This window comes from Hypanus sabinus, chromosome 3, assembly GCF_030144855.1.
Source record: "Hypanus sabinus isolate sHypSab1 chromosome 3, sHypSab1.hap1, whole genome shotgun sequence".
Lineage (NCBI taxonomy): Eukaryota > Metazoa > Chordata > Chondrichthyes > Myliobatiformes > Dasyatidae > Hypanus > Hypanus sabinus.
Window position 1 is genome coordinate 42,810,192 of NC_082708.1, and position 15,872 is coordinate 42,826,063.

Genomic DNA, 15,872 nt, shown 5'->3' on the forward strand with positions numbered 1-15,872 from the left:
TAGATCTACAACACATAAACTATTTCTCTACTCTAGTGACATTACATTTGACCTCAAAGTCTACAATTTTCAAGTATTTCCTGCTGGTGCAAATCCTCTTTTTTTCTCTTCTCCATTATATTATCAACTACAATAAATATATGACTAATAGTAACCATGATAACAATACTGAATTTCCCCAGCTTTAATGCTTCTTTTGCTTTCTCACAACAGTATAACACTACAGCTGGAGAAAAACTTATGATGGTTTTGAATAGTGGAACAAATTGAGTAATGAAACTTGAAGTTTCTGTTCTTCAGCCCTTATACTGTATTTAGTTTGTGCACTCTGTTCAGTTGTAGAAATACAAACATTTCTAAATCTTATGGTATAAATGAGATGGTGTTCAAATTCTTGTGAAAACTAGATGCAATAGCATTTGTAAACCTCTGCACTGAAATTCCAAATTCAAATGCAGTCCTATAATCAGAAACTTTAATAAGTCTTAGTGCTAGTTCTGTAAAGTAAAAATCTTGAATATCAACATTTTAATGGATTTCCATAATGTTAAAAATATTCTTGCAGTTAGAACTGAACTAAGATTAATTTTGCAGAATTGAAATAATATTGAAATTTTCTGTAGGACAATTCTAATCCTCAAGCATTTTAAAGGCATTCTCCAAAACTGGAAAATGTACTGTAGTTTTGACACACAAATAACCCAGTCAAATTTATTTTTCTTAAAAAGAAAATACAGATAGTTTCCACAAGTCCATTGTTATGTTACTGTAGTCAGGGAGTGGTATGAGGCATCCAAATCATAGAAATAGATTTTGGTAAAAATATACAGCAAAATAAAACTTGCAGAAGTTGCTTTATTTTAACAAAATTAACAATTTCCCTCCAAATACAATTTTTTTCTAATTCAAGACTTCACAACAATTTTCAAATACGTTGTCATATACGTGACCATTTAACTACAGTTTTGAAACAAACATACATAAATAACTTGGAAGTCACAAAGAAAATTATTTTGAAAACAAAACTGGCCTTGAAAAGTTACAGAAAAGTGAATACCAAACTAAGTCTGCACAAAGCAGCTCCTCATGCACAGACATGGTGAAATTTAGGACATCAGTGACATTCACTTGCAATCTCATCCAACTCAACATATCACACTTCCTCCCTTACTAATAAAGGCATACAACTGGAGTATCCTTTAACATTACAAAAATAGACATTATATATTAAAGGAAGGTCACCACTACCAAAGCTCTCACCCAAAGTACCTTGATAACTCAAACTTACTTTCAAAAATATAATCTTCACTGTGAAAACTCATTGATATCAGATTCCTTCTGGAAAATGAGGAATCCCTGATTAAAGCTCACCTGGTCAAATATAAACATTCTATTTGTTGGTAGTTTTCTATCTACAGCTATTAAAAAAACGTATTTGGGACACAGAACCATGAGTCATGCCTATTTTAAGAAATATGTGCCCCTGTCCTAACTGATAATTCTCTATCTTTTGCCTCGTTTGTTGCCAGCTGGTGGTTTCTTCAATTGAAGTAGCTGTCCCCCAGGATTACTGCTAAGGCCTGACGTTGAAGGATTGGATGCACCAAAGGTCAAGCCAGCAGACGCTGTGATCCCAGGATTATTGAAGTTAAATCCAGATGTGGTTGAGCTGCCAAAACCTTGCACATGAAAAAAAAACAAAAATTACTCATGAACTTTCTTCTATCCATTCAGTTTTTTCAAAATGCAGTCATTTAAGTAGCAAAAGCAAATCATTATGTTGAATGGACTCTTAAGTCTACAAATTAGTGAGACTCTTTTAACAAGAAGAAAGAGAGATATACTTTCTTTCTACATTCAATGCACAGAATATAAGAATTAATTATAAGAACATAAGAACACCACAGAGTTTAAACATCTAAAATGGCATTTTTGAACTGCAAACAGGATTCATAAATTGTGAACTGTGTAGTTTTCAAAACAATATCATATAGCTTTAAATGATCCAATCTGGTCCAGTTTTAATTATATGAATCAAATATTTTTAGTAGAAGATCGCAAACTGGACATGTCCCAACATGGTAAGTTTAGAACCAAACCTCAAGATTGAATTTCCAATCATTTATTTACAAGTAAAAGCTGAGGAATTTAAATGCATTCATCCATTTATTTTCAAATCCACCCAAAATATAAATAGGTCAAACATATGTATTAAAACAGTAAGAAAACAAATATTTTGTATAATTTCAAGCATTAAATTTCAGAAGTGATATTTAACCATGCAATTAAATGTTCTGTTTCATCTGGTTATGTATGAGTATAATTAATGGATGGCATTGGTACTGCAAAATAATATTTTCAAGTACTACTATGATAAGGTTTGGGAAGAGAGTTAACTAAGAGACAATCAAATTGCACACTACTCTAAGAAACATTATATCAATTTATAAAAATAAATATCAAAATATACACATGGAAGTTCCCTAAATAGAAGTAATTGAATTTTAAGCAATGAAAATTAAAACCAGCAAATAATCAGTGACATTTCTGTAAGAAATGGCTCATAGACATTTAGTGGCATTTAGCCATGACACTGAGGTTAAAGTATTTGATGCATCTGAGTTGTGTATCATTCTTACAAAACAAGCATGCCTGCATGTTAATTTTCACTTTTCATTGCTCATGCAAACCTCCTCAAAATGAGGCCAATAAGCACAGCAGGTAATAAGAAATAAAACTATGCAAAAACATCCTAATTAAAATCAAAACATTAGTAGTATCTAGTCAGCTTCAGATAAACTGTATCTGTTAACAAAGAGAGATAAGCCACAAAGATCTGACAGGATCACTTTATGGATACCAAAGATGCTGCTGCATCTTCCCAACATATTAAACATATCCTGCCCCCCTCAGATCCCCACCTTTTCAATCCAACTGTTTATTTAGATCAGACATCCCAACTTTGCGCATGAGGATAATGCTGTTACTATATCTACATGAAAGGACAGCATAGTGGATGCAACATCCACATATTGAGGAGGTGACAACTAGCTAAGGTTCCCTCCACAGAATGCTTGTATCTGTGAATCTCAGAATCAAAAGAGGTTGCTGGGTGCTTTGCATATTAATAAAAGCCACATGGACTAAAGTCCACAGAAATGAAGAGACTGTAAGATCATAAGAGATAGGAGAATTAGTCAATTCAGCTGACTGTGTCTGTTCCACCATTTCATCATAGAGTAGATCTCTCAACCCCAATCTTCTGCCTTCTCCCCATAACCTTTGGCACCCTGACTAATCGAGAACCGATCAAACTCCATGTTAAATATACTCAGTGACTTCCATGGCAAAGAATTCAACAGATTCACCACCTCCTGGCTAAAGAAATTCCACCTCATCTCTGTTATCCAAGTCACTCTATTTTGAGATTGTGCCCTCTAGTCCTAGACTCACCCACTATAGGAAACAAGCTCTCCACATCCACTCTATCTAGGTCTTTCAATATTTTATAGTTTTCAATGCGATACTCCCTATTTCTCCTAAATTCCAGCAAGTACAGGCCCAGGGCCATCAAACACTCCTCGTGCATTAACCCTTGCATTCCCAGAAAATTTTTTTGAACCTGCTCTGACCCTCTCCAATGCCAATACATCTTTTCTTAGATAAGGGACCCAAAATTGCTCACAATCCTCCAAGTGCAGTCTGACCAATGTATTATAAACCCTCAACATTACATCCTTGCTCTTATATTAGAGTGCTTTTGAAATGAATGCTAAAATTGCATTTGCCTTCCTTACCATTGACTCAAACTACAAGTTAACTTTTTGGGAATCCTGCACAAGGACTCCCAAGTCCCTTTGCAGTTCTAAATTTTGAATTTTCTCCCCATTTAGAAAATAGCCTATGTGCTATTTTCTACCAAAGTGCATGACCATACACTTCCTTACACTGTATTCCAACTGCTGCTTATTTGCCCATTCTCCAAAACCCCTAGCTGTAATGCTAGCTGCCCCTCCACCTATCTTTGTATATTCTGCAAATTCGGCCGCAAAGTCATCAATTACATCATCCAAATCATTGATATATGTGAAAAGAAGAGGTCCCAATACTGACCCTGTGAAACACCACTTGTCACTGCAACAAACCAGAAAAGGACCCCTTAATTCCCATTCTTCAAGTTCAAAATTCAAAGTAAATTTATTATCAAAGTACATATATGCCACCATATACAACCCTGAGATTTCTTTACTTGCGGGCATATTCAATAAATCCAAGAACCATAATAGAATCAAATAAAGATCACACCCAACAGCGCAGACAAACAACTAATGTACAAAAGACAAAAACTGTGCAAATACAAGAATACTTCAAGCTTTAAGTTACGTTGCTAGGTGTTCTTGGACTGGCCTCTCTTCTGCTTTCTCGAGGATTTCACGTAAGTGCTTGCCTGGTGACATTGGTACATGGTGTGTCCTATCCATCTCTATCTTCTCTCCCTTAATTCATCTGCTGCTAGCTGGAAGGTTCTCTGCCATAGACTGGTGTTGCTGATGACTTCTGGCCAGCGGGTCTAATATAGGGCTAATATAGGGCTGCAATTTCCTAATGATAATCGTTGTTCTCCTCCAAATCTCTGCCCCATACAGAAGAACTGACTTCACAATGGAGATGAACAGCCTCATCCTAGTGCCCGGTGACAGCTCCTTGGAGGGCCAGATGCTCTTGAAACGGATGAAGGTTACCCTAACTTTGCCGATCCTTGACATCTAGATCGGTGCCACCCTGACTGTCAATGACACTGCCAGGTAATATTAATAAGTACTTTACTGATCGAGAGTTGAAAATTATTTTCTTAAGGCAGCATTTAAAAACACACCTAGCAATAATAATTAATACAGTACCATTAACTAATAAAGTACAGAATAATAATATACACAATAATTTACCAATGTGTAATAATAATGTATAAAATAATAAAACAGACAATTGTACTATAATGTGTGTTCTCCTGTCACACAAAGATGAAGTGTTGTATATGCTTACTGCATTTGTAGGAAGGATTTTCTGTGATGATTCTTGTGACGGCGGAGTTGAATGAGTCTGTTGGAAAGGGTGCTCCACTGTTTATTCAGTAGGTCATGGAGAGGATGTGCCAGATCGTCCATAATGAATAACAGTTTGTTTAGTGACCTCCACTCCATCACTAACTCAAAAGAGTCTGGGTTGTAGCCAAGGAAGGATGCAACCTTTTTGATGAGTTTTAGTTTTTTTTTGCATCACCAGCACTGATGATGTTCCTCCAACATAAAGCCACAAAGACGACTGCACTTGCTACAACAGACTGGTAAAAGATCTCCAACATCCTGCATCTTGGTAGGTGAAGACTTCTATCTTCTGAAGTGGACTTCCCTTGAGAGTGACTGGGTCCATACAGGTCGAGTTGCTCTTGAAGACTTTAGTTCTCCCACTGTGGATGGTAAGGCTCTCTTGTGATGATGTAGTTGCCAGGTGTGTTGTCTTTTCTTGCATCTGCCTGTGGATATGGAACAGGACAGATATATCACCACAAAATCCTGGTGTCCAGATGTTTCCATTGGATTTGACTGGCTCCCATTCCTTTTCTGTGCTGTAGTAATCTTGATGATCCAGTCTATGACCAGAAGGAACAGGAAAGGGGACATCAGGCACCCTTGTCTGACTCCTTTCTTCACCTGAAAGCTGCTGGTGAGCCTTCTGCCATGGTTGACTCTATAGGACATTTCCTTGTATGAATCCTTGATCTGACCATCTTGCTTGTAACTCCATAGTGCACAAGGATTCTCTAGAGTCTCTCTGTGCATACTACCAAAAGCTTTTTCATAATTGATGAAGGTGATGTACAGAGATGAATTCCACTCAAATGATTGCTCGACTATGATGTGCAATGCGGCTATTTTGTCCGTTACATGATCTGTTCTTGCAGAAGCCTCCTTGTTCATCTCTTAAATTAGCATCCATGACATCCTTCATTATAGGAACACCACAGAAAACATCCCATCCAGACGCATCACAGCTTTGTATGGTAACTGCTCTGCCCAAGACCATAAGAAGTTGCAGAGAGTTGTGCACACAGCTCAGTCTATCCCAAATCAAGCCTCCCATCCATGGATTCCGTCCACTCTTCCCCAACTCAGAAAAGCAGCCAACATAATTCAAAGACTCCCCCAACCCCTTTTATTGGATAGAAGATACGAAAGTTTGAAAGCACGCAGCACCATATCCGTATGGGTAGCCTCCAACTTGACAGCATGAATGATTCCTCTAACTTTCAATAATTTTCCTCCCTCCCCTTCCCTCTTCTTCCATTCCCCACTCTTAGTCCCCCCTTACCATTTCTCCTCACTTGCCTATCAATGGTGCCCATCCTCCTTCCCATTCTCCCATGATACACACTCCTCTCCTTCTTAACTTCTTACTTCATCTCCCCAACCCAGCCCACCTGGCTTCACTTATCACCTACTAACATGTCCTCCTTTCTCTTGCACCCCGCCCACCTTCTTATTCAGGCATCTTCCCCTCCCCCCACCTCCTTTCCAGTTCTGATGAAGGATGTTGACTGTTCATTCATTTCCACAGATTCTACCTGACCCACTGAGATCCTTCAGCATTTTGTGGATGCTCAAGTAAATCTTCTATCCCATTATGATAAGCTCTTGAACAGACCTCTTGGATGATAGAATGAGATCAGGAACTCATTTTTTACCTTGTCATGGCCCTTGCACCTTATTTGTCTACCTGCACTACAGTTTCTCTGTAACAGGAATGGTGACATTATATTCTGGATTCTATTATTGCCTTTCCACCACCCAGAAGTATTAATGGTTCAGAATTATCTGAATGGATGGCATCCGTTAGTCTTGCGAGACCATGGATCTGCGCCTGGGAAGTCTTGCTTCAGCCTCTCTAGGGCGCAGGCCAGGCAAGGCTGTATGGAAGACCGGAGTTGCCCAAGCAGCAAGTCTCCCCTCTCCATGCCACTGATGTTGTCCAAGGGAAGGGCAAGGACTGATACAGCTTGGCACCAATGACATCGCAGGAGTTGCCAGAATGAGGTTGAAAATAACATTGGACTGCCTTAGGGAACCCAGCTCTGGATTTGTCCTCAGGGTTTACTCCCGAAGCCTTTCCCATGAGTGGGTATGGCCGCAAGGCAGCAGAGGTTTGAAATCAGAGTTTTCCCTCTCTTAGATGGACTGCCTTCCCAGGGGCTGACAAGCTCCATCTACCTGATGGATAGCATGTAAAACAGAGTTTACCCAGTGTCTCTTGGTACATAACGCAAATAGGAATTATGAATGCAAATTCAGTTTGCTTCAATTGGACTTAAAATCTGTTTTTTGAATATGATTAACATTTGCCAAATAAACAAAACATTTTAAACATACAGGGATGCTCCTGTTGTGCTGAGGTACTTCTAAAACCACCTGATTTAACTCGTTGAGCGTCTACAATGCTTTGCTTTTGTATAGGAGAAAAAAAAATCGGTCATAAGAAACAATTTATTGAATCTCTTAAGGGGCCCTAATGTTAAAACTGCCATAAATAGTTCCATTTCCTAGATTTTAAGGGTGTAATCTTACAGCTCTCATGAAATCAAGATTTAATTCTGTGCCAATAGGCAAAGTGCCTAGGAAAACATTTTCCATAAAAAGTGTATGATCTTAACCACAAACACAATGTCAGATGTTATTTGTTTTCTCACCCCATAAAAAGTACTGTTTTAACAATGTTCTATTCACTGAGATATGGCTCCTAAAGCCTGAAGCACTCCAATGAATGGTCCAGACATTTCCACAAAGAACACAAATGTTTCCACAGCATGTTCTGCACCTCACAAGAAACATCTCTATGCCAGAAATTATTATGCTGTACACTTGGTGACATCTGACAAATAGTGAAAGTAAAATCAAAATGATTTAATAAATGGAGCTAATTTGACAAAAGTATCTGAAAAATAGTGTGATTTTTTTTAGCCTAAAGTTATGTGGCTAACATGTTCCTTGGGTACTTGATCCAGAATAATGTGCAGAATAAAGCAAATAAAACATGAAAATTGCTGAATAAAATATGAAATCCAAACAGGTGCTCATGCATAAAATTCTATAGATGAAAACAGAAAAAGGCTCTGGCGAAGTAATAAGAAATAGTGAATCTGATAAAATATAAAGGGACACAGATCACTCATATAAACATCAACATAAAGCAGTACACAATTTTCTTTATCTCCTCTTACTCTTCCTTCGACACCATTAGCACCACACGTTGTACTTATAATTAGCAATGCACTATTTTTCACGACTTTTCTCTACTCCTATTGGAGCTATCAAGTAACTTTATCTTAAAATTACACAGAAATTTTAATGGTTCTTGATACTTCATTGTCTAACAGCATTAATTTAGTTCTCATTAATTAGCAGCCATAGTGATGATTTTGTGTGTCAAGATAAGCTTTTGTTTGTAAATTATCTTAAATGGGAGTATACAAGAAAGCAAATAGTTACAAATGGAATTTAAGGAATTACCACCATTTGTATTTTGAATAGTTGGTAGCTGAGTTATAGAAGAGCAATATAGGTACTTTTGACATTTGACTATTTTGTTATTTCAACATTTGCCACTTGATTCAGACTTGTATTAGGAGATGAAAATAAACTTAAAAATAACCTCAGGGTAGTGATTATATTCCTTGCAACTCTACAATAGAAGGTAAGTAAGGGTTTTTTAAATTCTTAAGTGGAATTACTGATAAGGGAGGGGGAGGGGAGGAAGAGGTATATATATATATATATATATACATATACATATACACACAAAGATATACAGTCGGCCCTTCTTATCCGCAGGGGAATGGTTCTGAGACCCCCGCGGATACCAAAAAACGCGGATGCTCAAGTCCCTTATTCAACCTGTCTTAGTGCGGTGGTCTTTAGGAACCAGCGGAACCCCAGATGTTATTTAACATGTCTCAGAGCAGTGGACCTGGCGGCATAGCTCTGAAATAGCAGTGTTTCTGTTCACGAAAATAATCACGATCACGACTGAAAATAAGGTGGAAGTAATAAAGCGATTGGAAAGAGGTGAGACGCCATCGGTCATTGGAAAAGCATTAGACTACAGTTGGTCAATGACTGGAACAATTTTAATGGAGCATGTGAAAGGCCCTGCCCCGATGAAAGGTACAAGCAACGCAGTGGTTTAATTATTGAAATACATATGTTTCTTAAGTGTTTTATATGCATAGAAAGGTAAAATATGTACTATATACTAAGAAAAATGTTTGACTGACGCTAAATAATACCGGATGTACCTGTTCCGACTTCAAATCCAACTTAAAGACGGACTCAGGAATGGAACTCATTCATAACCCGGGAACTGCCTGTACTTTTAAGTCATTTCTAGATCACCTATAATACCTAATACAATGTAAATGCTATGTAAATAGTTTAGGGAATAATGACAAGAAAAAATAATCTGTACATGCTCAAACAACGAGTGCTGGAGAGAGAACCTCCGGGTTTTCCTGATCTGCAGTTGGTTGAATCCTCGCATGCAGAATTCGCGGATAAGGAGGGCTGACTGTATACACAAATATTATTTACCTATGCCCAGAATATTCATGCTTTGATTGCCAAAAACCATCGCTGAACCATTGTTCAACAATACAATAAAACAAGGAAGAAGTTCAAGGAGTGATAAGAACTCCAACATTTTAACCAAAAGACCAATGGCAAACTTACATTTGCTAAACCAGCATGACTACCCTGACAATCTGGACAAAGATGAGCAGTAAAACTAAAGCCAAGGTCTTCAAGCACTTTCTATCAACCATACTTCCTTCTTTATTGAAGATTCTTAGATTTTGCATTGGCATCATTAAAATGGGTGTAAAATTTTCAGGTTATACTGCTCTACGGTTAAGAAAATCTGTGTAATTACCATCTACACAAAGTAATATCAATATGTATATTTAATATTTCTGCAATATTTGAGTAATATTGTAACTATACTGCTTAAGCATTCTTCCTTGTTTACATAACTCATTACAGATTATATGTACGAAGTACGTGAATGGCATACTTCATTACACAACCATGTCCGCATGCCTTACTAAAGTACAACAAAGTAGACAATACGTGTCCCAACTCCTGTGTTTTCCTTCTGATTAGTTTTGGAGTTACAAAACTTAACAGTGGTGAAGAGGAAGTTTTAAAACAAATCTGAGATGACTATCTACCCATTGAAGTGCAGCACATTTTTCTTTGAAAGGCAGACACAGACATTCAATTTTTCTAAAAAGCGCAGCATCTTTTTTCCCTCAGAAAGGGAGAAGGATGTTCCAAGTTTTAAAAAAGGCAGAAAATGCACAAAATCCATGGATTCTTAAACAGTGAGTACCGCGTGATAATAATACTACATTTTTAAAAAGCAGAAAGACGAGCTACATTGGAAAGATAGACACACTTGATCATGCAACAGATATATAGGTTATGTATACTGAATAAATTTGAGCAGTACTTTGAAGCAAATGAAATAGCCAATGAGAAATGAGCTCCAGCTTCGCTGCGTGTAATCAGTGAAAGAGTATACAGTGTGTTTACAAGTTTGATGCTCCAAACAAATTAGCTGAAATGAGCTTTGCTAATATCATGAAAGTAATGCAGGAATACTTAGAACCTAAACCACTGTTGATTGCAGAATGTTTCAGGTTTCATAAGTGGAATCAAAAAGAAGGGGTATCCATTTCAGTGTATGTTGCTGAACTGAATAGATTGTCTGACCACTGTCAGTTCAGTAATAGGCTTAATAATGCACTAAGAGGCTGTTTAGTTTGTGGAATCTCATAAGAAAGCATTCAAAGACAGCTTCTAGTTGAAGCACAACTCACATTTAAAAAAGCAGTTTAAATTGCTGTGTCAATGGAAACAGAGACACAATTGAGTTGCAGTCAGGAATGAGTGAACACGAACAAAAATTGCAACCTCTAAAACTGCTTGGCCAATCAAATTGTGTTACCCTTATGGAGGAAGCTCACATACAATGGACCAAAGGAGGTTTAAAGCAGAAACTTGCAGAAATGCAACAAAGTAGGACACATACAAAAAGCATGTTCAGCAGACTGTACAGGGAAGAGAAAAAAAGAAAAAGTTGCAGTTTCAAAAACTTCCAGTTTAAGATGCCGCTACTGAACTTGTACAACAGCTCACTGGTAGTTCAAAAGGCAAGAAATTAGACTAAAACACCACTAACACCTTATGTGAAGTCAATTGTGACCGGGGTGCAAGGTTGGAACGCTCAGGGTGCCAAGCGATTTGGAGAAATCAGGAGTGGCTTCTGGCTGGATGGCAAATTCTGGGCCCAGAGCAAGTTGTTGGCCAGCATGGTCTAGGCCCAGTGTATTTCATTGCAGCGGTCCTAGTGTGAGGTACTATATGCTATTTTGACAATTTAAATGCTGACTGAGATATACTGGAAAGACAGGGTGTCAGAATTTCATTCACTCCTCTCTCCAGGAGGCTATGGAGACTGCCTTGGCTGCTGTGCTCCGCAAATATGATGACTAATACTGAGGCTTTGGGCCTACTCTGGGTTTCAGATTTAAGGACTCATTTTGGTTTGGAATGGTTGCTGCTTTTATTGTTTGCATGATTTGTTGTTTATTTTCCCCTTTCTCTTGCACGTCGGGTGATGGTCTTTATTTTTTTTTTAATTGTGCTCTTTTGGATTTCTTGCCTTGTGTCTACCTGTAAGCAAACAAATCACGGATGTATAATTTATACATTCTTTCATAATAACCGTACTTTGAAACTTTGAAAAAGAGCACTAATTTGCATGCTGTTAATGAAATTTCTGATAATGATGAGAGCGACACAGAACTCAGTAACCTTGAGAGTTACAATGTGAAAACTAACTAGAGACAAGTAATATGGCTGAGAGAGAAATGAACAGCAAATCAATTAAAATGGAATTGGACACTGGCTCAGCAGTTTCAGTCATTTCACAAGATGGCATTTCAAAGATACTGAACTGAAACCTACAGATAACTAACTAAGAAACTATAATGGAGAAAAGATAACTCCTGTGGGAATGATATTCATAAGCGAACAGGCCACTTTGGGTGTGTATGTGGTACAAACAGGAGGGACTGCACTGTGGGGTTTACTGCTGAGACAACTTGATTGGAGATCCATCCACCATTTGCATGCCACAACTCCTGCAATAGAGAGTCAGCTGAAAGCAAACTAAGAAAAGTACTGGATGATCCCACAGCAGTGTTCAAGGATGGTATCAGTAAACTCAAACATATCAAGGATGAGATCATGTTAAATAAAAATGCCACACCCACATTTTGCAAAGCCTATCCATGATAAAGTAGCCAGTGAGCTAGATCGCATGGAGGCTGAAGAAATTCTTCCCAAGGTTGGGCAATACCAGTGGTTCCAGAAGTCAAGAAGAATGGCCTGTCAGGATTTGTGTTAATTTTAAGGTCATCATCAACCCAATACTGAATCAATACCTTCTGCTAAGGATAGAGGATATCTTTGCAAAACGTACTAGAGGAAAGCACTTCAGTAAAGTGGACATAGCTGAGTCCAATCTACAGATAGAGATGGAAGAATCATCCAAAGTGTTTCTCACCATAAGCTTTATCGCTATAATAGGCTTATTTTTGAAGTAGCGTCTGCACCTGCACTCTGGCAGAAAGCTATGGACTAGGTGCTGCAAGGCTGCCCAGGCATTCAGTGTTACCTAGAAGCAATTTCAGGATGACAAAGAACAAAAAGTTCTATTTTAACTTCATCAGTCCACAGGACTTGTTTCCAAAACGCATCAGGCTTATTTAGATGTTCCTTTGAACTTTCTGAATATAACTTTCTGGCCGCAATGAGCAAAGGTACGTTTGGAGAAAAAAGGATGCAGAATTTCATGAAAAGAACACCTCTCCAACCGGTAAGCACAGGGGTGGATCGATCATACTTTGGGCTTGTGTTGTAGCCAGTGGCATGAATGACATTTCACTGGTAGAGGGAAGAATGAATTCAATTAAATACCAGCAAATTCTGGAAACAAACATCACACCATCTGTAAAAAAGTTGATGATGAAGAGAATGGCTTCTACAACAGGATAATGATCTTAAACACACCTCAAAATCCACAATGGACTACCTCAAGAGGTGCAAGCTGAAGGTTTTGCCATGGCCCTCACTGTCCCCCGACCTAAACATCATCGAAAATCTGTGGATAGACCTCAAAAGAGCAGTGCATGCACGACAGCCCAAGAATCTCAGAACTAGAAGCCTTTTGCTTCCCCCAAACAAGAATTGAAAAGCTCTTAGCTGTCTACAGAAAGCATTTACAAGCTGTGATACTTGCCAACGGGGGTGTTACTAAGTACTGACCATGCAGGGTACCCAAACTTTTGCTTCGGGCCCTTTTCCTTTTTTGTTATTTTGAAACTGTAAAAGATGGAAATAAAAAAAGTAATCTTGCTTAAAATATTAAAGAAATGTGTCATCTTTAACTTTATGCCTTTTGGAAATCAAGTCATCTTTTACTCGTTTAGCTATTCACAATAACAGAAATTTTGACCAGGGGTGCCCAAATTTTTGCAAATATTGCCACAAGTGTATGCCTACTAAAGAAAACAAAATAGACAAAATGTGTACTGGCTCCCATGTTTTTCTTTTGATTGGTTTTGGAGTTACAAAACATAACACAATACAATTCAAAATGCAAAGTAAAAATGCAGATGAACAGCAGAATCTCAGGTATTTATTTTGACATCTTTCATTAAAACACTTGTAAACCCAAATGCTTTCTGTTATGCCAGGTAAGAATCAGTTATCTGAAATCACTTCTTTACCAGCACAACCACTTACAGAAACAAAATTACAAACAAACCTGCACTGAGGCTTCCTGAGGGTTTAGTGGCTGATCCGAATCCAAATGAGGTGTTGCCTGAAGTATTACTTCCAAAGCCAGAAGTACTTCCAAATCCTACAAGAATAAGTACTGCACACTTAATATACAGTGTGCTATAAATTTTTATAGCCTTAAAAAAATCCATCATACAACTAAATGGGAATCAATTCTGCTTCAAAATTCCATTAAAAATTGCAGCCAAAAACAAACAACAATATCCTTCATTGCAAATATTTCCAGTAAAATGAAAAAAAAAGAGATCAGTAAGTTTCTTTGGAGTCTCCTATAACACAATACACAGCAAATCTGCTACACCACAACATTCACTAAAATGTAGTTCAAAACAAACTAGGAATTTGATTGCCTTAATGAAGCATTTGTACCTTTGAGAATTACAACATGGGTTCTATTGAAACAGAGGAGTGAATGAGAGAGAACAAAACAAATTTAATAAACTTAATCTATCAAAAAAAGATTAAGTCATGATAACACAACATAGCAAGAATTCTAACTGGAAGGAATAATTTTATTTTTAAATTTATACTCCATTTTCACTTTTAATGTCAGACAATGTGATGATGAATTAAGAACATAAAATGAAATTAAGTATTTTTTCTCAATGTGATGACATTTTTCTATCATGGATTTGAGTGGGTGCAAAAATGCAGATAACTTTGAAACAGAATTTGACATTTCATATAAATACCGTGAAAGATTACCTTCTCCAAGTACTCTTTCATGAAAGACCACTAAATTCTTCCTCAAAACAAATTAAATTCTTTTTCAAAACAAACAATAATCAAAATATAGATCATATGAAAGTCCTGGGTAGACAAGAGTTTGATATGAGTCACTGCTAATTGCTATTCAGCTTCCAAGGAAGTATCAATTAACATAATATGTTGCCCATATTTAAACAGGGAGATAAAAAGATCCACACATTCAAACATCCATTAGTCCTATTTTAATTTGGTGTTAAATAATGGAAATAATAAGCAATGAACTAGGTTATAATAATAATAATAATAATAATAATGTAATAATAATAATAAGAAGAAGAATTTCATTTAATGAAAAGCCAGAAAAGTTTTCTTTGACCAACCTATTTTGAAGAATAACTACCAAATGTGGATAGTGGAAAGCTGTACAGCTATGTTACACTTCATCTGCCTTAAGTTTTGGACACATGCTACAGAAAAAGCCTACTATGACCATACAAAAATGCTGGGCAGTAACAGGCTAACTAATCCATTCCAGCTCATGCATATAGCTACACGATTCAGATAATGGTCAAGATTAAACTTCAAAACAGAACTTGCTGACTGAAGTGCTGTACACATTGTTAAAGTACTCATGGAGCAGAGAAACCAAAAATGACTCCATGCCAACAATTCAACAAGGATAATTTATATTTATGCTGATGACTCCTCTTATCATCTCTTAATCTATTCTGATAGTATTTATAGCTAATTTAACTACCAACACATATATTAATGTTAAGAGATAACAACCTCGCTAACAATCCAAAGCACATTCAGGCAGCAAAATAAGTTGACAATGCAAAGTCACGCTCATAAGTTCATTAGAAGATTACAATTGCAAACTTAAAATAATAGGTTATCTCATAACATAGGTATTACGAACAACTATTTTACTGTTAATAATTCTTCCCATGAAAAGAAGACAAGCAAAAAGGACGAATATCTTGTATGGTCAGGGGTATTTTTACTACAGCATTAATTGGTAATACTATGTCAGCCAGACAGTTGGAAGTGGGTCTATGGCTCACAAGAAGTAATAAAGCAACACAGTTAATTTAATCATGACATAAAACTGTAGATGCTGGAAATCTAAAACGTAAAACAAAATCAGAAAATGCAAGTTACTGTCATCTAGAAACTCAGTCTGACAGA

At 37.1% G+C, this 15,872-nt stretch overlaps 1 protein-coding gene across 3 annotated transcripts in view; it reads right to left on the reverse strand.

Annotated features, from left to right (window-relative positions):
- Window positions 1-835: 835 nt before the first annotated feature.
- The window catches only part of nup58 (nucleoporin 58), a 101,388-nt gene continuing 86,351 nt past the window's right edge, over window positions 836-15,872 (reverse strand). The window contains exons 15-17 of one of the 3 annotated variants that reach the window (XM_059964174.1): window positions 13,939-14,034; window positions 13,437-13,493; window positions 1,542-1,679 (exon numbers count right to left, since the gene is read on the reverse strand). In XM_059964174.1, coding sequence (XP_059820157.1) covers window positions 13,483-13,493; window positions 13,939-14,034 — 107 coding nt within the window. In that variant the 3' untranslated portion in view covers window positions 1,542-1,679; window positions 13,437-13,482. Of the gene's footprint in view, window positions 1,680-13,436; window positions 13,494-13,938; window positions 14,035-15,872 lie in introns of all 3 variants that reach the window. The other 2 variants (XM_059964172.1, XM_059964173.1) reach the window with 2 other exon arrangements.